At 39.6% G+C, this 25,426-nt stretch overlaps 2 protein-coding genes across 3 annotated transcripts in view; both read left to right on the forward strand.

Annotated features, from left to right (window-relative positions):
• smpd3 (sphingomyelin phosphodiesterase 3) overlaps positions 1 to 14,621 on the forward strand; it is an 81,684-nt gene extending 67,063 nt beyond the window's left edge. For both annotated transcript variants that reach the window (XM_030425796.1, XM_030425797.1), the window contains exons 7-10: positions 1,282 to 1,371; positions 3,831 to 3,894; positions 5,327 to 5,495; positions 8,630 to 14,621. In XM_030425796.1, the coding sequence (XP_030281656.1) occupies positions 1,282 to 1,371; positions 3,831 to 3,894; positions 5,327 to 5,495; positions 8,630 to 8,731 (425 nt within the window). In that variant the 3' untranslated portion in view covers positions 8,732 to 14,621. The remainder of the gene's footprint in view (positions 1 to 1,281; positions 1,372 to 3,830; positions 3,895 to 5,326; positions 5,496 to 8,629) is intronic.
• Positions 14,622 to 19,797: 5,176 nt separating this feature from the next.
• Positions 19,798 to 22,084, forward strand: LOC115586009 (monocyte chemotactic protein 1B). The gene is made up of 3 exons (XM_030424730.1): positions 19,798 to 20,060; positions 21,137 to 21,254; positions 21,350 to 22,084. The coding sequence occupies exons 1-3, from the start codon at positions 19,994 to 19,996 to the stop codon at positions 21,462 to 21,464; spliced, it is 300 nt and encodes a 99-aa protein (XP_030280590.1). The 5' UTR covers positions 19,798 to 19,993; the 3' UTR covers positions 21,465 to 22,084.
• Positions 22,085 to 25,426: the final 3,342 nt, after the last annotated feature.

Here is a 25,426-nt window from a genome sequence, read left to right on the forward strand (position 1 = left end):
AGTGTCCCTTCAACACCCATAACATGTGTAACCCAAGAAGCTTGTCATTAATGTATAATCTATAGAAGTCTGTGCAAGACCTCGTATAGTTCTAACAAAGGATGGCTACCAGGGCTTGGTGGAAACTGATTAAATATTAATATTTTTACCATCAGTGTGAGCGCTTGATTGTAAACTATTGCACAATGTAAAAATACATGACTCATAAGCAACACATAATGGGAGTAGTATTGCTTCTTGCACAGAGAAATAACATCTAATTAATAAGTCACGATCTTAATGTCTTACTCCTCTAAGCGTTATTGGTGTGAATTTTCCCAAAAACTACATGACACTGTTATCCAGCCTCATCACAGTTCATGCTTTATTCACCAAATATATCTGATTACCTTGAAGAGTTGTTTTACATGTTTTTATTGTCTGCACTTTACTTTGTTTGTGTGAAAGAAAAAGAAGAAAAAGCCCAAAACAAAAACAAATTAAATGTTATCATTAAGTGAAACGCAAAACATGTTAAAAGTATTTTTGCTTTTTATGTATGCATTTGCAGTTATAATTGAAAAAAAATTGTGAAAGACATTTGTTTTTGTCTTTAATAACTCCATGAATGATCATTGTAATGAAGAGCTGTACAGCAGCTTTTTCTCTTCACATACCTGACATTAATCAACAACAAACAAACAACCTGTACCCGGGTTGGATGCCGACTTATCCATGTTGAACAAGTCAAATCAAATCAAATCAAATAAATTTTATTTACAACAAAATCGCAGTTTATGAGTTAAATTGACAAAATATCTGATACAAATACAACGTCAGTTTCAACTTGAAATAATTGTTCTGGTTTTTATGGTATTTTGATGGTTACAAAGTTTGTTCATTTTGTCATCTTCTGTCTACAGGGGCGACAGGATCACCACAAAATGAAAGTTTCTAGTAGTAATGTAGTTAAATTAAAATGAATACAAAAAACAGGTTCATTTTTATTTCCAGTATGATTAAAAGATAATTCTCACTGATGCTCTTAAATCTTTTTCTTTTTTTATTGATAACGGAACTAAAATGAGCAAACCTGCATCAAAAAAAAAATGGCTTTCTTATCACTTCTTTAATAACTATCACAGATAGAAGTACAAATTACCTTTATCCAGAGAAGGCTGCTCTATATTATTCACTGATTACTCCGTGTTCTAGTTATGAAACATATCTTTCGTCATATATAGAATAAAACTGTGACTGTGAGTAAATTTGTACTGTATGTGCACACTTGTGTTTTTCCAGAGGACAAGCTGGAGCAGCAGCATGCACTTTTTACCCAATACAAGGACCCATGTCGCCTGGGGCCAGGGGAGGACAAACCATGGGCTCTGGGTAACAACACACACACACACAGATCTACGCAAGCAGAGTCTGGCGTTCCTCGAGAGACACAGTCACATATACTGGAGTTCTTTAGGCTCATAAACATGTCAGGCATTCATTCACAGATGAAAACTCTGGAAAAGATCATGCATCAACAGCAAAAACTAATTCACACATTATGAAATGCAGGTGTTGTTATACACTGTTGTTATAAGTCAGTGGCTCAGGGAGTGTGCTGATCCATACAATGCATGAGGAGCAGTGCCGCCTATAATCTGGCTCTGACTGGCTAAATCAGGATGCACCCTCTGTGTGAATTAAAATACACCCAGTACAGCGTGCTGATACATGGGCATTAGTGACGTAAAGACTGGAGGGTTTTGGTCTGGATGTGAAGCGTTATTTAGGCCAGCGGTATTTCGGGGACAGTGTGGGCAGTACAGAGTGAAAGGGCTCGTTGAGAGAAGGGCTTATTTATTTTGGACAGGAACATTTTGCGCAGTGAACCAGGGGAAATATCTGTGCCTCCTGTTTGGAGGTGCACATCTAGGCAGGAGGGGAAGAGGGAGGCAAGACAAGAACAATGGATCAATGAATCAATGAAAGAAAGGGAGCAAAGATTATCCTACTTCATAAAGCTTATCCAAAAGAGATTAGAGCTAAATGAATACAATAGTAAGCCAAAACATGCAGGCAGAGAGCCCAGTTGCCCGCTGCTGTCCTGATGGTGTGACGACGGTTTTCATGAAATGTGCAGAAATCTGAGAGCTCCAGGAATCTTCCACTGCCGACCACCCAGCCTGCCAAAGTACACAGACATCATGCAGGGCTGGTGCTGCATTCAAATCACGTGGGAATTAGAGGTAGCCTGAGACCACTCCATAGCTAAAAGTTTATAAAATTGCAAACATCCAAAACAAGTAAACACTCAGGGCATGACAGAGGCGAGTTTGCACACTCTTTAACGGTCCCATGGACGCTTACTTAGAAACATTACTTACAGACTTCTTAGAACATATTTATAATATTTGTAAGGTCTTGCATTTAAAATGTATTTTATTGTTTGTGTAAGGTGTGCCTCTGCACTTGTTGTATGTCTAGAGAAGGACTTGACCCAAAATGTTTTGCGAGGAGGTAATAAACGTTCATGAGAGCGTTATCTAGTGAGTGGGCTTCTCCTTTTGTTACTTATTTCACTTCCATAGTGAAACACCAGTGACATGAGCGCAAAATCACATGATGAAAGATGGGAATATTAAAGGATTCAGTGAAAATGGATCGCTGTTGATCAGAGATCGTTTGGTTATGCCTTTGAGTTCATGTTTGATGGCACATTAAACTTAGCAACCACAAACCGAAAAATGCAACAAGAAGAGTACAGTGACTGTGACCATATATTTCAGGAGTTGTGGTCTAAATTGGTGCAAAATAACATCCATTTTACTGCCCACACTTACTGAATACTTCAGCTTGTTGGTGCTGCCAGAATATATGAGAGGAGAGAAACTGAGGTCATGTTGACCACCTGGAAGAGGGAGTCTGTTGTGTAGCTCTACTTTCCCGGACAAGCTGAAAGGAGCCCAGCCCAGACAGGCAGCAGTCAGTCTGCCTAACACCTCACCATCTTTGTTTGAGTAATCTAAAACCTGCTCTTAGACTTGTGAAAAAATCAAACGCCTTCTTTTCATAAGAGCTCCCAACTCTTGTGAATTGACTGGAGTAACTTCAGAGTGGCGTTCTCTTCACATGGAGCATTTTGAACACATTATCTAGCCCACGGCTTCACATCCTCATTGTATAAAGGATCTCTGAGTGCCTGTCTCTCTCTGGCTGTTATATTTCACTTGTAGATGACAGTGAATCTGTCTCAGGAACATAAAGACTGAGATATATGCTCTCAAAACAAGGTGGGCTGATGCCTCAATTGTTACACTGAAAGAAGCTAAATTGGAATTACAGAACAGCTGTACTTGAAAAGGAGAAGCTGGCCTTTATAGTGAGGGGAGGAACTGTAAAGCATACACTCGATCAAAAAATACAGTGCAGCAAATAATGATAGTCATATGTGCAGGTATGTTGCTGAAGTATTTTTTGTGACAATTGCTCAAAACATGACCCAGATTTCAATCTCACTCCTCCCGTCTCATCTCTGAGTGTTGTCCAGTAGTGAATACAGGTAGTGGGTCAAGTGGGAATGAGGAATGTGGAAGAAAGAAATAATTTTTACACTTTTTGCTAACCTGGCCAATCATTGTAGAAAGCATTACTGACTAATGGACGGTCTGTAAATGTGGCAAACCAGACCTCAGCCCGTTCCCACTGACAAAACAGCACTTCTATCTTTGGTGGTTATCATGAGGGACTCATGGGAAATAAACTGATACTGCATCCATGACATATTATTGTGACTCATCTCACAATAACTGCCAACAGGGGGTTTTCATGTATCTTAATGTGTCATTCAACAGGTACTTTACTGGATCCCAGTGGCCTTTATGACGATGAGGTCAGTTCACCTGAAGGTTTACAAAAGTAAGTCACACACACACTAACATGTTCTTGTCACTTAGGATGTCTTTGCATTGACTTCGATTCAAAATGTTGAGATTTGCATTTTTATTGGGGCATGTTTAGGACAAGTTCACATAAGACAACTTGACGCTATCTGTCACCACATTGCGAGTATAAAAAAAGCACACATCTGTCCCACTGATCTACCTTACCCAAGCCACAGCTCTACCCCAGTCTTAACCCTGAGGCCTCATTCAAATCAAATCAGGAGAAAACTTTATTCCTCCCATTCATTTTGAGTGTGGGTGCTGAGGTGGCCAATCACATAAATGAGCGATCAGACCGGCTGGTCAACAGTTGCTCACTCAGTGTAATGGCACTATGATTATAGCCTACTGCTATCATACTTAACATGGAAATTCTTAATGTTTTCTTATCAGCACTGGTAATGCTGGCACATTTGGTGTCCGGGACACAGTAGTCTCACTTGGCAGACCTCTACAACACTTTGTCATTGCTGGAGAAATGTCTTGCTGCGCCAAAACTCTTCCTGGTTTAGGGGAAAACACTGCTATTTGTTGTTTTTTTTTAAACCAATCATAATCGCCTCGGGCTGTGTTTAACCCAGGATGCAGCGACGGTGCCCCTGCAAAAAAAGTGTCATGGGGAAACCTAATTTGCACCTGGGGTAGGTGGGCCCTACAATGGCTAAATCACCACAAAAGGAAAGGTAATAGCTGCTAGCTTGATTATGTTTGTATAGTCAGGTTGGTGTTTTAATGACTTGCCACTTTCAGCATGTAGGTTCCTAGCGCAGAGGTTGTTGTTGTTGTTTCATGTAGCGACGGGGTTTTCAACATTGCCATTCTTTATACCAACAGTCTACATCAGTAACTCAGCCTTGGGTCATGCAGATACTCTCATAAAGGCCCAGAAATCCATGCACCATGCAATTATAGTCTCCCTGTTGTGTTCTACTACTATGCCCTGTGCTAATCACCACAACGCCTGATGTAGTCTGGACAGGTTCTTACCCAGACCATGTCAGTCAGGAGTACACACTTGTTTTTATTGTTTCGTTTGAGGGTCTGACATTCATCTCTTGGCTTTGTTACTGGATATACAGCAACATGTTCAGACTTCATCATGATTGGAGACCATTAAAAAAATATATTGTTTTAGACTGGAATTCTCTTCTGTCTCTTAGGGGTCTGAAAGTCCCAGTCAAGAGCTGACCACTGACCTACACGCCATGATTTGTGGTCCTGTGCACTTGCTCTTGATCTGAATAGAAATGGGAACATTCTTCTGTAAATCCTGTTGTTTTATGGATTATTTTATGCGTTTGGACTCAAATAATGCAACAAGAGTATATCCGTCATCCTCCTGTGCATCCGTCTGTCTCAGTGTCTAAACTCCAGTTATACTCTCCTATTTCCTTTGTCTTTGTCAGAGTGATGGAGAATGAGGAGGGTAGGAAGGAGTACCTGGTGTTTCCTCCTAGTAAGAGCCAGTGTCCCGCCAGCAGTCAGAAGGGGAGGAAAATCCCGCTGAAGGGCAACGGACGACGGATCGACTACATCCTCTACAGCGATGAGGGCCTGCAGCAGGACTGGAAACTGGTATGGATCAGTAGAGGAGTACAGAAAGATGAAATGAAAACATCATCCTGTCCCATAATGTAACATGAAAATACAAACACCATCTTGATTTCCCCTGAAGTACCTTTAAATCAATACATATTCACTATACAGACATGCGATTGATTTTCTAATCTAAATCACAGCAACAGCATCAATAAGCACACAGCCAGCAGCTCGTTAACTCATTTCTTTCAATCCTACAAAGAACAAAATGTCAAAACAACAAATATTTGGTTTCACAAAGAAGTTTTTCAGTTTTTGTCTGACATAACGAAGGGGATTTTTTACTACCTTTAGGTTAGACATGCTGGGATATTATTTTTCTTTTCCCAATACCAATTCCAATACCTGAACTCTGTGTGTCGGACAAAGCTTTTCAACAGCTGTAAACTGTCTGCTGTAAACATGCTGTGTTAAGTTATGTGATGTTATGGATGTGCAGTGTAACGGGATGCTGCTTGGTAAGCATCTGTGATTTTTCTGTTGGATTGCCGATAAAATTAATGACAAATTAACAAATTTGAATTTGATTTCTAATTATCAGTGTTGCCCCTGAAAAAAACATACTGGTCAACCTGTAGTTTTATTAAATGAATTATGTTGTATTGGATCAGTGACTTTTGTTCACCCTGATCCTGATTTCAGTGTTTTAGACTGAGGCATTTCTAACACGATCTGTAGCTGAACAGCCCTGCTTTGGACAGAACCTGCTGTCTCCTCTAGTGTCCAGTCTATATGCTAAGCTATATCTCCTTGCTTCAGCTTTATATTTACTGTTAGGACACAAGGCATGTTCATCTTCTCTTCTAACTCTCAGCAGGAAAAAAAGATTCCTTTCCACATGTTAAACCAAAACACATTTCCAGTGATGATGAATGACGAAGGTTTTAGCAGGCACCGACCAGTAACAATGTGCAGCTGCCTTTTCCAACACATTTTGCAATCTCACGCTGTATGAAACATCAATACTGTAAGTCTGCTTAATAGGGTGAAAGTATTGTTTCAGTTGAGAGAACCTAAGTGCAAGAACTCTGATGCATTGTGTGCCATTTTCTTGTCAGCAGGGAAGCGATGTGCTTCATTCTGCCCTCATTCATTTTCTAACAACAAACTTGCCAGACGCCTGTGTTTGTGAGCCACGTGAAACACAACTGGCAGCCATTGAAACGATGTCATACCACAGGAGAATATTTGACTTTTTAAAAGGATAAAAAGATTTAAAGACATGAAACCAAAAGGGGTGAACAATGAATTACAGCAATACAAACTGGGAGGGAAAGGAATGAGGCCAATGCTGTCATGGCTGTCAGTCTGTGTGAGGGATTGGAGAGGATTGGAAAACCAAATCACATCATTTACATAGAACATCTCCGTCTGTGTCTGACTCTCTCAGCCACCTGATGCCACCTTGTGCCAGGACTGAGTTACTGTAACATGCCACTCGATGCTGACTGTCATGTGAAACTGCTGACATATGAAGTCATTTTGCTTCCTCATAAACAAACCTCACACCACTTGAAGCCATCGTGGCATTTTCTTTACCGTTTCCTCGTGTGTTGTTTATGTTCGTTCTGTTGATTTATATTCACTTTTGGTGAAAAACTTAGATCTGCTTTTGTTTTCACTTGAGTGAACTGTCGCCAATGGTGCTCATATATGTAAATGTTTCAAACGTTAATCATCAGTGAAGAAAAAATGTAAATCCATCAATAGTAGTGGTAGTAATAATTGATAGAAATATCAATTTATTGACAGTATGAAATATGTAGCTATGCTTTTCCACAGTACTGGGTTTGTTTTTCTTGGTTCGAACAAGTCCCCTTAGTTCCAGTAAAGGGAAGTGTGAATGCAAGGCCCGGGGAAACACAGGGCAGCACCCATATTAGACAATAACGTGCTTTATATTTTCAGTGTATTAACAGTTTGGATAAGACCATGGACAAGTCTGTAAGCCAGATCGATCATGAAGTGTTTTTTCTGAGTTTGACCTGGAAAAACTTGACTTGTTAAATGTACACAAAAGTCATATTTGTTTATACACCAGCCTCCAGAGTTATACTTGGGGGCAAATACAGCGATTATAACTTAAATCTGCCTACAACTACATTTCAACGTGTTATAAAGCATTTGTTACACCTTTTCTATACCACTGTTGTGAATGTTAAATTGGGGGAATTATCATTTAATATTGCTATATTCAAACATTAATCGGTCAGATTTATTGCATGTATTGTGAAAGAATAATCGCAGTGCAGTGCAGTTCTGCTTAGACTTTTTCGCTCATGAGTTTGCTTTTACAGCCCTAAACCCTGCAGTCAGTAACTTTAGTTTTAAGTGAAAACATTCTGTTCAACCCCACCGCATGCTATGTGCCCAGCAGCACACAGCAGACCGACAAATTTAGTGACTGGCTGGTCGAGAAAGTCAAGCATATCTAGAACCAGATGTTATTTGTATAAAAATAACTGTACATATGTTCTATGTCAGCCCGTTCTCACTCCCAACGCATCAGGCCTGACGCTGTAGGTACCCCTCAATAGCATCATTTCTGGAAGCACCCTTCAAGTGCATTAGTATAAAGACCGAGAAAAGGTCAATGTCAGAGGTCACTGGACTTCACATAGGAAACATTCACTTAGGTAAATTGTGTAACATGAACTCATAAAAATGATGCCATGACAGAACTTACACAAGTAACGTTATTTCAATCCAAATCTTTTACTAAACCTAACCGCCTAAACACCTAACCATTTCACAACATTAAACCCTAAATTGTCCAAAAGTCATGTCATAATACGTAATGATATGTGAACTGTTTGTCAGCAAAGTTTATTTTGAAGGTCTAACCGACTGCTCACTTGAACGTGGATCACCGCATGTGCGAATTGAAGTATCCCAGTTTGAAGCTTAAGGCCACCGATCAAACTGTCGTATTGGAGGAGTTAGGAGTAAGAACATGTTGTCTATGTAGCATGAAAGAACTACAAACTTAGTGGCCAGAAAGTCAAAAATACAGCTTTTAAATTCTAAAGATTTATAAAAAAAAAAAATGGGTAAAAAGGTCGGTCAGATTGAGACGACTTGTTAACAGTTGTTTTCCCCCTCTCCCGCAGGAAATGGAGGAGTTCAGTTTCATTACCCAGTTGGCTGGCGTCACCGACCACCTGTCTGTGGCCATGCGATTGGCTGTGGCCACTGGAGAAGAGGAGCCTTAGATTGATTGACCACCTGGGCTTTTTTCTACTGCCATGGAGGTTTGACAGACGACGAAAAGATAAAGAGTTTACAGATATGGAGCTGCTTGAGACACACAAAATGCAGTCCTGTGAGAGGTTTGAAAGGACAGCGGAATTGACGGATGAATCACCAGAGGAGCGCTGTGTGGATCGACACATATAAAGACGGTAGAGGAGAGCGACAGCAGAGGAGTGATATGAAAGAGAAAGAGTCTGGAGGGGAGAGATAAGCAGGGGGATTTAGTTCAGAAAGCCAGAAAGGTATTCATCTTCCTGGCGAACCCACCCACACACACACAAACACACACTACCTAACGCAAACACGATTGATCGACATTTTGACTGTTGAATTTCGCCTGGCCTCTCTTCTCTGCTCCTCCAACACTCCTTGTTGAACTAATCCAGAGGGTTTTATTTACAGTGAATTGTTTCATGTAGCCAATTTACACACACTCCTTTTATTGGATTTGTTTTAGCTGTAGTGTAATGATGATTTTTCTTTTTTTTATGATTCAACCTTCAGGGACTGTTGGATCCTCTTTCTTTTAGTGACTGTGTTAAAAAAAAAAAAAGGAAAACACTATTTAAGTAGTGAGAGTGAAGCTACTGACTGGCCTTTACACTGACCGTCTGTGTCCTTGTGTTGTGTTCCTTCCTGAAAGGCTCTTGGTCAGTTCATTCACCTTACTGCTCCCACATCAGTCCCAGGAACCTCAACAAGTGTCTTTTTTTCTAAAACAAAAATATTAAACTAGTCTTTCTAAGGAGAGAGAAATAATATGATACAATTTCTATTGTCGCCACATCACTTTTTATAGGGAGATTAAATGCCTGTTTAATACTATATGGTATGTTTCTAATAAGAGGTATTGTATTGGGACATGAAACCAGAGAAAAAAATGTTTGATGCAATGCTTATAGCATGTTTTTCATCCATGAAAGGACTCTCAAGGTTTTGCTGATGCATGATGGGAAACGGTATCAGTTTACAACATTAATATAGAGGCTTGATACACGTAGTACTTGCTTGAGTCTGGATGCTTGGCAAGTCAAGAAGCATATTGCCCTAAAAAATACACACTTACTGTATGCCAGTGTGACATTTGTGCATGTGGGACTCCAACACGTAACAAACATAAAGGTATGCACAGGAACATACTGAGGATTTACAGTACACATCATGTACAGAGGGGTTTCAGGTGATGTAACATACCCTCTGGTGGCCAAATTGGAGGACGTGTGACTTGCCTATCATTGAGAGGGTAGATATTGTCAGCTTGTTAGCTAACAAACCACTGTGGCTGTCTTGTTAGCAAGCCACTACTGTCTTATAAGCATGTCTGGTTTGAGCACTCGTCAAAATACAGTATACAGCCCAGTTTTTGGTTTGAGCACAATCAGTTGTCTGAGGGACCACCATGACAACAGCCATATTTGTGATGCAACTGCAAAACCTCATAACACACAAAAAAAAACGTTTTGAAGACCTACAAACTGCGCACACCTTATTTAGCACGCCAGTTCTACACATACACATTTTATAAAGTTATTATTGGTCCCAAAGATTGAGACAGCCCGCTAACAATGATACAAGTTTCAAATTAATTCGACATACCGAGTACACAAGTGCGAAAATATTAAGTTGAGGTGAGTTCAGACTGAAAGCAAAACTTTCGAACTGCAACAGATGCAAGTTTTATTTCCCTCTGTAGGGCGCAAAATGAGACAAGAGCCATACGTCTAAATGCTTCACTTAAAGGTGCAATGTGTAAGAATTGGCCACTTGTCAAAGTCATACTCCAAACAAATAGGAGGCAGCATATCACCAGAGTAACCACTTGCTGCTAATGACTGTAAGTGCAGTTAGCTGATTAGCTTAGTCGGCAGTGCAGTTAGCAGTCCTATTACCTGACATAACGTCACACTTTTAGATTTTGGATTATTTAATGTTTCAAACTAAACATTTTCATATAGTACCTTTAAGTGAAAACTAAAACTAAATTTACATTGCAACCTTGGAAATATGTTCACTCATAATATGGTTATTGCAGCATAACATCACATTCAACTCCCAATCTGTAACAGACCCAGACAGATCATGGTATCATACAGGAGCTGAAACATTGTGAGCAACGGTGTTTAGTCGGTATAACTGTTAAACGACTCTGCTTGCGCCCCCTGTAGACCTGCTGCCATGGTGCTCCCTGTGAACAGACGCTATGTTGAGTGATAGGCCACTGCCATTACCTCAAACTATTGAAATGAATGTGGAAGCAGGTGTAAAATTAAATCATTAGTATCTTGAAGGAACAGTTCACCCAGGAATAACAATACAGTCGTTATTTATTTATTCCGAGGATGATGGAAAGTTGAAAAGCAATTATGTATACCTTTGACATGCTGTCAAGATTTAACACCCAGTTCAGACACGGTGTGCGCCATCACTTTTAGCTTAGCAAACAGCAAAAATGCTGTCTTTAAAACAGCTTTTCAAATCAATTGGGGATCTCAGGGCTTCCATAGACGAGTATTACGCCAGAGGAGCGGTATGTAGCCACAACTACTTCAGTTGTTTAGGAAAAAGGTACAATCCTTTTTCTGGGAAACTCTAGAAATGTTTGGTGGACTACTGTATTTCACCTGACTCTTTATGGGCATGGTTTGTGAGTAGTAGTAGTAATGACTGAGTGTTAATTTTTGGGTAAACCATTCCTTTAAGTGAGATTTAGCCAAATCTAAAAATGAAAACATTAGTTGTGTTAAAAAGTCCGCAAACTAAGTCTGTAATGTCATTTATAACATTAGCTGCCATAAGCTGGTAGCTAACCAGACCATGGAAGACTGTTGGAACCAAACCTCTGAGTGAATTGCGTTGAGCGAGGATGTGCTTTATTACTTATGAATCCAACCTTAAATATGTAAGGGGGAGATTGTGTTTCTTCCTCTCTCAAAATTCACAAGTTTTTCTCTAAAAGATGAGTTGGGTGTTTCCTGACACTCAACACTACATGCTAACATGTTAGCAGGAACCTCCGGATCAGTCACTTTGTTACTGGGAACACTTGGATCATGAAGGTGTGTCGACATGTTGCCGACATGGACACCAACCAAAATCATGCTGTATTTTTATTTTCTTATCTTTTGTTTTCTTTGTGAAAAAGATCCCTAATGTAGAAGCCTGTTGCTCTGAATAAAACACGTGTTACTGTTACACTTTAGGACTTCAGACACTGTTTGATTCCATGGTCTGCATGGTGGACAATGTTTACAACAGTTTTATGACCTGCCTGCCTGTTTCATGGTACTGAAGAGGAGCTTTCTCAACTGTCACTAAGTGTGTGTATGTCTGGGCAGCTCACTGCGTTATATTTTAGGTGTACAAATGTGCTGATTGATATGTTGTGAGGTAACACAGGAAGGACAGTACAGTATGTGTTTACAGCTGTGCGTGTGTGCGTGCATTCGTGCATGTCAGCATACTGGTTGTGTTCAACTGTTTTACATGCAGTATGAGTCCACAGGTCACCTGGCTGCTCTGACACTCTCTCAGTGACTCACATTATTATGACTAATATATTCTTCAAATGACTAAGTTTTCTATCTGTGCTTTCTTTTTTTCAAATTCAAGCTTTACCATGATTTGTTGGGGTTTTCTTTAGATTCTCCACTCTGATTAGGGTGAACTTCAAATTAGATCAAATGCTAGAACCTGTTATTTACTTGGTAAATAGTCATGTAAATACACTACAGGTTTAAAGCGAGTTACAGAACTGTGCCACAGTTTCCCTGCGAATTTGCTCTCAGGGTAGATAAGTTGTGTTTCGGGGGCGCAGTGATAGCTAATGTAAAAAATGTGTGAACAACCTTTACTCACTTTAAATGTTCTATTCTATTACACAACATCACGCAAGTAAGTGTGGAGAGGCAGTGCAGCAAGCGTCCGAACAGTGGGTCCTGTGTAATGCTACATCTTCATGGTTCTACTCTTTTACGTTATTCTTAAACGCTGGGAAGTGGAGGTGATTCATTTTACATATTTTTTCTATCTTGATCTGCTTATTGTTCTGTTTGTATTTTTGCATATTTTTGATAACAAAAAGCCTGTAGACAGTTTTGCAACATTTGGTTTGTGTTGGTGTTACACAATATCCCGATTCTCAAATAGTTGGGACACTGTGTAAAACACAATTTAAAACCGAATGCAGTCATTTGATTTGAACTGCAGTCATAAACAAACTGTGTTTACTGGCCACATTTTTCTGAAGTGTTCCTGAGCCCATGTAGTAATTTTTCCATACAATCATGATACCATGACCTGTTACCAATGAACATGTTTACATGTGGAATGTTGCAAATGGGTGTTTTTGGCCCATCCCACAACTTTTGATTCCATTTTGTTTTGTTTTTTAAAATCGGGGTTGTGTGTTCATGGTAAGTCCTATCCTTGATGCAGTGATAGTGGTGGGGAGCCTGACATTTCAGTCACTTAGGCACTCATTAAATGGAATGAACTCACCAGATGGAAGGCAATCTATTTGATGATTTTTAAGATTGAAAAACAATAACTTAGATGAGTGTATAAAGTAACACAATAAAAAGCTGTATTAACCTTTTTTTGGCTCACTGGGCAGCTCTGTTTTTTTCTTCACCCATGTCTTGAGAAAGATTTCTGGCTCTAAATGCTCCACTATGATCACTTTTAGCAGTGTACAGTGAGTTTATTTACCATACACTCTCCTGGTGTATTTATTTTCAAATTTGAAAATTATAAAATGCGTTTTATGAACACCTGAGTGACTGAAATGTCGAGGTTCTATCATGTAGCCATTCAGGACCATGGTACACAGAATGACAGTCCTGGATGAGAGCCCAGTATCTCCACAGGAGGACAGTGTTTCATAATACTGTTGCTCATGACAATCAAGCAACTGGAAATAATCAGTCATAGCCTTCATAGGCCCTCTGTGGAGCTACACACTCACCACACTGCCATCGCCGTGAGCCGACACACTGCAGGTTGACCTGACGGAGCCCAGCATGGGAGGACTGTTGCGGAGGACAGCACACCACAACCGGGATTCCTATTATCATTTGTGTCTTTTCTCAAATCATTGTTGAAACAAACGGCATCACTGATGGAACACACAAGGCAATCACATTCTCCTGATGGTCATCTAACTTGTTAAGCATTAAGATGATAGACACCAAAATGATCTGTGTATCCCCTGTGTTCAATGCAAACGCTAATAAGATGTCAGTTAAGGATTACAGATTATAAAGATCAAGGAGGGATGGAGAAACGATATCAAACATTAGCATTTACACATATTTACACTCACAGGGCACTCTTACTTCTTTAATCAGCCATGACACATGTATTATTTTGGTGTCTTTGGAATAAAGTAAGCTAACCAATGGGTCCATTGTGGAGAAATGTTTGTATTTTGAGAATTCCTGAAATAATTGTAATATTTTGTAACATTTTTGATCACTGCCCCCTTTTTGTCCATCTCAAATCCAGGGGAGAATTGTTCTGTAGTCGGCCAGGACGCAGCGAGTCCAAGATGAGCTCCAAGCTTTTGTAGCTGCATGTACTGTAATAATGCTTCAGGCTTGTAGTCTCAGTAGAAGTGATGCCTCACTTTGATTTCCTTTTCTAATTTGATTTCTATAATTTGTCTCAAATGTTCTTGTTTTTTTTTGTATTGATTTTTGTCTTTGGATGGAGGGTATTTCTCGATGGGGTCATCCAGCTTCGTCTCTGTAATGTGTCTGGGGGATCAATAGCTTTTCTCTTTCTAAGCTTCTTTAACAAACTGCTCATTTTCTTCTGCTTTTTTTAATGAAACAAATGAGTTTCCCCTCTTTATCTGTGTCTTTGTGTCGTTATTTGAGCAAGTGATGGTCGTTCACTGTGCTGCAGTCAAAGCTTGGATGGAGATAACTAGTCAGTATAACACCCAGTGCTGACATTAATACTAGTACAAGGGGCATGTGGTCAGTGGAAGCAGTGGTTGACCCCAAGTTTTACCCAAGTGAAAGAGAGTGGGTTGCATTCTAATTTCATTTCCTTATTTCCCGCATGAGATAGTACCATCTTACCCACAGTGCCGAATATCTCTGAGTCAGTGGCACTCAAGTGAGACTAGTATTTGATTACAACACTGGGGTCAGACCAAAAAAGAAACTCTTGTTTGTCCCCCCTAAAGGACCAGATATGAGGAAGTGAAACATGTATTTAAGGAGTCCTTCTGCTTTTCATGAACAGAGGGAGACATCTAGCACTTGACATTTACATACGGTGCTCTTTCAAATGTAAAAAAAACTCCCCTCACACTGAAAGTCAAGTCAGAAAAGTCATTAAATGACAAACACAAATCATGAGACTGAGAAACGGCGAGAGGGAGTTGTTTATTCCAAATAATTCAAGTACAATTAAAGCAACATTATGTGCACCCATATCACTTGTTTCTGCACTGTGTAACCTCAGTGAGAGGGTAGGATCACAGTGTTTACTTCAGCAAACTAGTTTCCAAGACATTTACAAGAGTGGTGTTGCACTCATAAACTCAAGTCAAACCAAAAATGTATACATATATATGACATTTCTAAATTCAACTAAGCATAATTTTCATGTTTTGTAAAAAGAATCAAATAAATTAATGGTTATAGCTTATTTCACTGCTGCTGTGTGGCCAGAAAGAAATCATTAAAGCTGTGTTAAAGTTGCACTAATCAATATATTATAAACAATAGGTCAAAACCAATGTGAAATGTGAAAGTGTATCATAGTAATGAAGCAGCAGAGAATTCCACTGTGCAGTTCCTCTCTGCTCTACTGAGGGTGTTTTGCATCTTTTATCTCACTGATTTGGTTTTATGGTCTGCAACCTTACCGTTCATCCAGTCTCGCCTCTGTCATCAGCATCTTTTCAAGATGCAGCAAAAGCTTCTCACTGTCCAAACGACACACAACCAGTTTGTGAACACAATGGAGCATTGAGTTTCTAAAAATATGTCTCTGAGGAAGAAGTGGACAGAGGGAATACTGGACTTTGAGTGGAAAGGAATATGACTTTAGTTGAATGTTATTGTCTCTCCATGTCTGCTGGATGTGTGAATACACAAAGGTGTGCATGGTGTAAATGTTCTGTTGACAGCTTGATGCACTGTGTTGAAGAGAATAGAATAGAATATTCCTTTATTGTCACTATACACATGTACAATGAATGGCTTTCTCCTCTGGTCTGGTCCTCTGGGCCTGTTTCAGCTTTCTGAGGAAAAACAGTCTCTTTTGGGCCTTTTTGACAAGCTGTGAGGAGATAGAGCTCCATGTCAGCAGCAGGGGGGGGTACAGTCATGTGTGAAAAGTACCTGTGTTTAGGATGAGGGTGGAGGCAGTGTTGGGGAGACTTAAACTTCATGTAGTTGAACTACATAGCTTAACTACAATTTGCTGTAACTTGCTGGTAGTTAAGCTACATTCATATTTTGTGCTGCGTCAAGTATTTCAACTACTTTTTGAGTCATTTTTTGTAGTTTAACTACTCAATTTACAGACTACAATTTTGGCCAATAACATGAAATATTTTTTTATATAAAAAAAAGACTTATGTAATATCAATTTTATTTTGTTTGAAAAAAGGCATTAAACATGTCATGACATGCTAAGCCAACGCTGCCTCTGATTGCAGTGCAACATGTGAGCGTCTTTTTAGTGTTGTTAAAGATGTTTTTAGTGCCAAACGGAACCGGCTGTCTGGTAAAAACTTTGAGAGACTGCTCATGTGTCGTGTCAACAAGCGATTCTGCCCAGGCATCTAGTTCTAGTGCCTAAGTGTGAGTGCCTCTGAAGTTCCTGTGATGTTGACCACAAATGTCAGCTTTTGATCTTTAAAAAATAAAACTTGAGTTGTGAGGCATATTTCTGCTGGCATGTGAATGTTTTGTAGGCTAATATATTTTGTTTCATATACACCATATGCTGATTTATTTAACGCTGAGTTAAATGAGCATAATAAGTATAAGTAGTTGCTAAAGCTACTTTTTTTCAGCTGTAGTTTTGCAAACTACATTTCTCCTGGGGTAGAAATGTAGTTTGTTCAAACTACTGCCAGGCTGAACTACATGTAGTTTTACAAGCAACGCTTCCAAAGTAGCGTCCCCAACACTGGGTGGAGGAGGTGTTGTTTCTAATTCTCACTTGCTGTGGACTATGTGAGAGAAAATCCATGATCCACGAACACAGATGTGAACTAAAGCTCAGGGTCTTGAGTTTATTGACCAGCTTGTGAGGGACGACGGTGTTAAAAGCAGAGCTGAAGTCCACAAATAGCATCCTTACTCAGCAGTTTGATTTCTCCAGATGTGACAGGGCGCTGTACAGAGCTGTGTTAACGGCGTCCTCAGTGGAGCGGTTTGCCTGGTAGGCAGGTGTGGTTCCAGGTCCGGTGGAATGATGCTCCTGATGTGTGAGAGCACCAGCCTCTCAAAGCACTTCACGACTACAGGTGTTAGAGCCACTGGGCAGTAGCCATTCAAGCACTTTGCAGGTGATTTCTTAGGCACAGGAATGATGGTGGAAGATTTCCGGCACATTGGAACAGTGGAGAACCAGGTTAGACTCCCCAGCTGGTGGGCTGATGAGCGGGGCAGGCAACTCTGTGTGTGTGTTGAAGCGAGCAAAGAATTGGCAATGTAATGAGGTGCTTGCATGAGGTCATCAAATTAATGTATTAATTTAATTTCTTGGTGCAAACCAAGTGTTTCAGCATGTCTAACTAATTAATTTTAAACATAAAATGGGTCACTCGAAAAGGTGATGAGTGCATGTTCCCAGCATCCGCGGTTTAAAAGACATCTATGCTGCTGACATTTAAATATCTCAGTGTCATTTATTTTAGTGCTGAAACTTAAACCAACAACAATGAAACAAATCTTACAGGCAAGTAGTTATAGCAACATGATTTAAATTGTCTTAGTGCATATCAGCATTATCAAATTGAGCACTGAATCCATTCTTAACATTGGATAAGTGCTTTGACAAAATAATATCACCAGAGGATCAGTAAACTAGCTTTGTCTAAGCTTTCATCTGCATGATAGTCTAATCTTCAATGCTGATGAAGACCAAGACATGGACTAAATTCAGAATATTTTTGCCATGCATCTTAATGGAATAATTACTTCTGAACAAGCACTGTATTCTCGTCCAGTTGAGTGGGTAGCCTCAATTTATTCAAAGACCGAAGTAGAAGACAGGAACATTGGGATTGCTGTGTAGAGGAAGCCAACTGTCCAGTCTAGATCATTTCATCGCGTCCAGCTCCTCGCCTGCTACACAGTGTCTCCACACATGATCGGTTCAGACATGGCAAGAGGATCACTATGACTACCTCATGCTAAAAAACAGAGCAGAGATATGAGTCAGACACACAATAAGCCCCCAAACAGATGTACTTGAGTTCTGACACAAAGCCCACCTGCCATGGTGCATTTATACTCTGATGATGGATACTGCTGCAGTATATGTCTACTGTTCGGAAGCACACATTGCATACATGTTTTTCTTGTTATTTAAAAAAAGATATCATAAAATGTCATCAAATTATTATAAATTAAATTATTACATTTGTGAAAGTGACAGTCACCCATACGAAAGTTATTCAAGTAAAAGTCTTAAAGCAAATGTACTACAGTATCAAAAGAACAAGTAAAAAAATTCTACATGCATTTACATGCATGTATATTGTATGCTATGGGCCGACAGCCTGTTCTATTATCAGATCTGAATTTCAGCTTTTTCCTGATCATTAGAATCAGGGATTTCATTTCTGCCAATAAAAATAAATTCCTCTAAAACATTTCTACTCTGCTCTAAAGCAGCATGCAATATGTAACATTGCATCACTGCATGGAAGAAATAATCCTAGTAACCCAACGAAACTGCTGTTTTATCTCTTCTGTGGTTCTTTCGGTTGTGAGCAACCGATTCAGTCAGTCAAAAAGAAATGTTCTTCCTCATGCTGATGACATAATGGTTATTGTTGTACATGAAAACCCTTGAAAGTCCACAGACTGCTTGTACAGGTTAAACTTCCATTGTAATTAAGGTGCTTTTGAATGCCAATCAAAAAAGTAATTCTCCCTTTACCATCTTATGTATCTTTCCCCCAGTTTACTGACATAAATACAAAGCGGAATATTGTCCGACTAAACATTTATTAGTGCAGGCAGGGATTTTACACAAACACTTTGATTATTTTGCTGGAAAGAAAATGCTGCTGCTTTTTATATTCAGTAGACCACATTCATATATACCTGCTATCCAAAATCTACTGCAGTCTGTGAAGTCAAGTCCTTTGTCTGTGTAGTAGGTTTATTCGTGAAGGTAACGACTGAAAAAGAAAAAAAAAACTAAAACTGCTCCATACTTCCAGTTCGGCTTAATCCAAGTCTCTGGAGACCATCGGCCCACGGTTGAGCTCTTGTACCCACTTCAGACAGGATAACCCTTTTAGCTTGGCACAGTGAAGATTTGGGCTTCAAAAGGGTGTAAATAATATCTATTTGGGATCAGTTTGGGATCATGGGGTTCCCCATCTACTTCATGTTTAAGAAAGTAATGCAATGCCATCTTGCTGAAGTGTTTTGTGGACTGCGAAACTTCAACCATCCTTCGATTGGTATGGGGGTGAGTAGATATTGACTTCATTTGTGGTTGAACCGTTCCTTTAATAACTGATATCTATGGTTCACCATACTGGTTTGCACTCAGCTCCTGCAGAATACTACTTCACTCACAATGGTGAATTAAACATTTCTAAAAGGGTTGGCAAAAAGTACCTCATGGGACAGGAGCTGTGACGTGTAGGAGGTGACACGGACATCTGAAAGTACAGAAGTTTTGATCACAAGCACACAAGCAAAGAGTAGTTTACGTGGGATTTGTACTTCCTCATTTCTCTTGCTGATCACAGTGTTCATCAGTTAATCTGTTTAGGGAAGTGAAAAGGACAAACACACAAAAAGCCCGTATGAAACTCCCACCATTGGTAAACCCCCGCATGTCAGACATGACACGTCATACCAAAATTCCATGATGGAGTTTGGGTCTCCCCCAGCCTCTACTGAACCGTATAAATGTGTTTGCAGATGGAGTACAGGTTCACACAGCAGAGAGAACAGACTGATACAGTTCAACTGACACTTTGACCTACTGCTAAACACAAAGACTTCAGGATGGCTGCTCCTCGTCTCGCTCTGGCTGTGTTTGTGCTGATGCTGGCTGTCATCACTGTGACTGAAGGTAAGATAGAGCTTGACAATGACATATTCAAATGATGAGTGAGAGAGGTGAAAGAGTTAACGAGCCAGCCGTTAAACAGTTTTGTCTTATTTGCATTGGAAAAAAATTAATATGTTAACTAATAACAGTATCCACACAAGGAATTCATGATCCCACATATTGGACGACGCGTTGTAAAGATCCTGAAAAAGTCATAATTGAGTCAATGTAAAGAGATTGTCTTAAAATATGACTCTGGTAAAACCAAAAAACAAGAGCTTAATAAAGTATTTCATTGTTTGTTTACAGTCAAATAACTTAACAAAGTTTTATTAATTATAACCATGTATTAATGATGGTAATCATAAATGAGTTACTTTCGCCCTGATGTGGCACGCTATTTGTAAAGTCACTATTAACTAAAGTTGTAAAATAAATGTGGTGGAGTATAATACTTGCCTTCAAAATGAGCAGGAGTGGCAGTATAAAGTAGCAGAAAAATGGAAGTACTCATATCACCAGCCTCCACTGAAAATGACTCATGGCAGCTCTGATAAACTGACTGTACGCTGTACACCTGCCCAACACAGTGGGACAGAGTTAAAACAGATGGGAATATTGAACATAGACTCATCGTATAGCCGTAAATATGACTCAAATGAATGCCAGTGTTGCTCCTTGTTAACTGGGTGTGTAAATATGTAACTGTATACCAACAAAAAAGCCATCACAGCATCATAAAAAAAAAAAACAATAGTAATGCATCTTTGAATATTAATATTACCACTGATTTGATAGATCCGGGATCATGTACACTAGTTGATGAAAGAGCGTTGACATTTCTCTAATCAATAAAATATTAAAGTGTTAATCACAACAGCAGAGTGAGAGCCGTTTTCCATTTCACAATGGAACAACTGCGCAATGGCACAATCTCTCCAACAAAAAAAAAAATCTAAAAAGTAAAACGGTACTAGACCTCGCCTCATGCAGGTCCACAGGAAATTAAAAAGGGAACAGAAAAAGGAACAAGACATAGTGTCTATGTGTCTATGTGTTTTTTTCTAGGTTGTTCACTTGTCTATGTTTGTTTGCAGGCATGCGTGGTGCTGGACCAAAGAAGTGCTGCCAAAGTTTCAATGAAAAGCCTGTGCATAAAGGGAGAGTGGTGAGCTACCAAAAGACCAGCCAGCGCTGCCCTGTCCCTGCCATCTTGTAAGTACACTTAGAGATTAGAGAGATATAGCACAACATCACTGTGTCTATACATGAATGCACTGAACCTGACTGTCTTGTTTACGTGTGCCCAGGTTCAAGACAGTGGCAGGTCGTCAGCTGTGTGCCAGACCCTCTGCCGCTTGGGTGAAGGACCTCATCAGCTACCTGGACGGCAAATCCCTCCCAGGAGAGGCATCTAACCTGTAACCGTGGCAGCAGCATTCCAGAGCCTGCAAAAGAGGAAAATCTGGTGATGATGATGTGATGCAACTTTTCAAACTATGGCTTTTAAGGAAGCATTGACAACAAATATGTCACAACAGCCACCATAAAGTCTGCACGGCGCAATCATAAGCAAAATATATACCAGTAAGACATCTACTTACACAATATTTTAAATGATCCAAAAAAAAAAAGTTATCATTTCTTGAATACTGACATTTACACCATTATTTGTTGTCATTTTTTCTACATGTCTGATTTAATTTTCACATATAGAACAATACATTTTTGTCCGACCGTAAGCACTGTGAACTGTGTCAGTTTGAATTGACTTACAAAACCTACGTTTCTTAAAAAAAGAGAAATGCCTCCAAACTCCACCTCTTCAGTCGTCAGTAGAGTATAAGCTAGTTACCTTGCTATTTAATCCTCCGAGTTCTTTGTCTTGTTCTGTTTAAAGTGATGTTCTTTTCTATTATCAGTCATGTTCTGAACTCTGTTTCTTGTACAGACAGGTAACATAACTTGACAAAAATATTTATTTCTGTATGCTTATGCTACTAATTTGATTCTATTGAATTAAAAGGAAGACAAATCCCCTAAAATTTTGTCTCTGAGGTTCTCTTTTTTATGTCATTGTCTAGTGTCTACATATCCTGGTATTTATTTAATAACCCTTTCAATGTCACACTGTAGACACATAAATATAAATACCAGGCGCTGCAAATTAGCTTGAACACCAACTTTTATCATGTTTGAGATTTCTTTTGGTCTTTTTACCTTTCATTTCAATGCCAAGGTCTTTTAATGTACTCCTAAACTCTGAGCCCTAGATTAACAGGGTTTTGTATCTGTCTGATAACACTGGACACTTCAGCAGGACTGAAGCAATAATGTTCTACCCTCTGAACCAAAGAATCATTTTCTTAAAGCCTGACTATGTAACTTTTGGAGGAAGATATACCACATTAGGGTGGCTGAGGTGAGGTGTGATGTAGAGCAGCTCATCCACTAATTAGAAGATTGATGTTCCTTGGCTCTGGCAGCATGTCGAAGAAGTGTCCTTGGGCAAGATGCTAAACCCACAACTGCTCCTGACAGCTGTTCCATCAGTGAGTGAGTGGATGAGTGCAGGAATGTGAGCCCCTATCGCCTCTGATGAACAGGTTGGCACCTTGCACAGTAGCCTCTGCCATCACTGTTTGGATGTGTAGACCAGAAATGTGGCATATAAATGCAGTTCCATTAACCATTTATATTACTCTTCTTACAGATCAAAAAGCCGAATTCTTGATCAATAAAAATATGACACTCTTGCTCAACTCAATACACTATTGGGTTCTATTTTTCCAGAAGAGCTAAGGCTCAACTGTTTCTTTTTGTAATACTCATTTTGACGACAAAAAGCAGAGGTTTGCCACTACTCATGTTGAAATAGTGTTTGAGCTCAGGGGAGTTTTCATTTCTCTGTGCACTCCAAACACAACACAAAGCTATTATATGTTAACAAGTTATGTCACATGATTGTCGTCTTTCTTTTGGCAAGGATTATGTCCAACATAGCGCTAATCTGCCCTTTGAGTGTCACGGGTGGAATCCTTGAAAAGAATCATGACAGTCATGTGACATTACTTGTTAACATAGAATAGATGCATGTTGTGTTTGGAGTCCCCCGAGTTCATCTTATTTAGGACATGAGTAGTGGCAAACTTCTGCCTCTTGTGGTCAAAATGAGTATTACAGAAAGAAACGCTTGAATCTTAGTTCCTCAGGAAAAGTATTTTTAGGGCCCGAGCAGGTCTCGACCTGCAGGGTCCCTATTGTTTTTCAAATGACGACTTTTTCACCCCAAATCATCGCATTTTTCACTGCCTGAACATACCCCAAATACTCACCCAACTTGGAATATACGTCACACCTGCTAAAAAAATTCAGAATCTATTGTTGTCCTCAATTTCCACCACTACATGGCGCTATATTGAAGGAAAGTGTGTTTTGGCTTATAACTGGCATATACTTTATCGCACATTCTCTCTCTTTCAATGGTCTTTTTATTATTGACAAAGCATGAATAAGACAATCACTGCACAGGAAGATCATTTTTGATTTTTTGTCCGACATCCACCCACGACACAACATAAACCGAACATGACAAACTCATACAGCCTCTGAGAAAAATAAATAAATAAATAAATAGAAATAGAAAATGTGAATAGACAGAAAAAAAAAATCGTAAAAAAGATTAACAGCCATACTTAAGAAGAAAGGGGGGAGAAAAAAAAGGAAGGAAAAGGGGGGGGGGCTACTCCATAACTATTGTCGAAGGTTTCGCATAGAATACCAAGAAGGGGCGCCATATATTGTAGAATTTTTTCTCTGATCCCCGAATGGTGTGTCTAATCTTCTCTAGATTCATACAGGATATCATGTCTCTGAGCCAGTGTGAGTAGGAAGGAGGTGCTGAGTCCCTCCACTTAAATGCAATAGTTCGTTGAGCTAGTAATGAGGCAAAAGCCAGAAAGTTCAGCATAGCTTTAGGTAAGTCCAAATCTGGGGCAATGCCAAAAATACCAGTCAAGGGATTCGGTTGAATTTGGTGTTGAAGGGTTTCTGATAATGCATGGAAGACTGATGACCAAAAGTTATTTAAAGAGGGACAAGTCCAATACATGTGGTGGAGTGAGGCAGGTGCACCTTTACACTTATCACATGTAGGGTCGACATTGGGATACATTCGCGCTAGTTTGGTCTTGGAAATGTGGATACGATGCACTACTTTAAATTGCAAAAGTGCATGACGAGAGCACATAGAAGGGGAGTGTACCCGGTCCAGCACCGAGTCCCATACGTCCTCTGTAAAGGTATAGTTTAGGTCTCGTTCCCATGCAGTTCGTATAGCTGCCATTGAAGAACAGTGCAGTTTGGAAATAAGGTTATATAGATTAGACATAATACCTTTGGAAGTGGGGTTAACAGAGAGAAATATATCAATAAGGTTGTCTAAGGGTTAAGCGCTGTATGAAATCCCTAATTTGTAGAAATCTAAAAAAGTGGGTTTTGGCAATGCCAAAAGTTTTAGTTAATTGAGAAAAGCTAACAAAACAATTGTCAATGTATAGATCGTCGAAGCATCTCAAACCTTTTCTGTGCCAAACCTAAATGCACCGTCAGCCATTGAAGGGGCAAATAAATGGTTAGCAGCAATTGGGCTTTTAAGTGAAAAAAGCTGTAGTCCAAAATTTTTCCTAAATTGGCCCCAGATTAGCAAGGAATGCTTAACCGCTGGGTTGCTCTTGGGAATATCCGAAGCGAGTGGAAGTGCAGCGCCTAAGAGGGTAGGTAAGGAAACAGGGTTACTAGCACAAACCTCCATTGTCACCCAAGCCGGAGAAGAGGGATCAAGATGGAAATGCTTCCAGTATAACAAACACCTAATATTTGCTGCCCAGTGGTAGTACTGGAAATTAGGCAGAGCCATTCCCCCTGTCTGCTTGGGTCTTTGGAGAAATGCTTTCCGCAAACGAGGGTGTTTACCATTCCAAATATAGGACGTCATTAATGAATCGAGAGCTTTGAAAAAAGATTTGGGGATGAGAATGGGAAGACATTGAAATAAGTAGAGGAACTTTGGGAGCAAAGTCATTTTAACTGAGTTTATTCTTCCAATAAGGGACAGAGACAAAGGGGACTACTTGGATAAAATGTGTTTGGCCTGATCAAATAAAGTGAGAAAATTTGATTTAAATACATTTTTGAATTCTCTAGTGACACAAATTCCTAGGTAATTAAAGTGATCTTTCACCACCTTTAATGGGAGATCCATATAGTCAAGTTTAAGAGCTTCTTTATTAATTGGGAATAGTTCACTTTTATTTAAGTTAAGTTTGTATCCCGAAAATTGACTGAAATCGTCTAATATAGTGAGGGCTTCCGGTAGAGAAGTGGCT

The sequence above is a fragment of the Sparus aurata genome, chromosome 8, assembly GCF_900880675.1.
Source record: "Sparus aurata chromosome 8, fSpaAur1.1, whole genome shotgun sequence".
NCBI classification, from domain to species: Eukaryota; Metazoa; Chordata; class Actinopteri; order Spariformes; family Sparidae; genus Sparus; species Sparus aurata.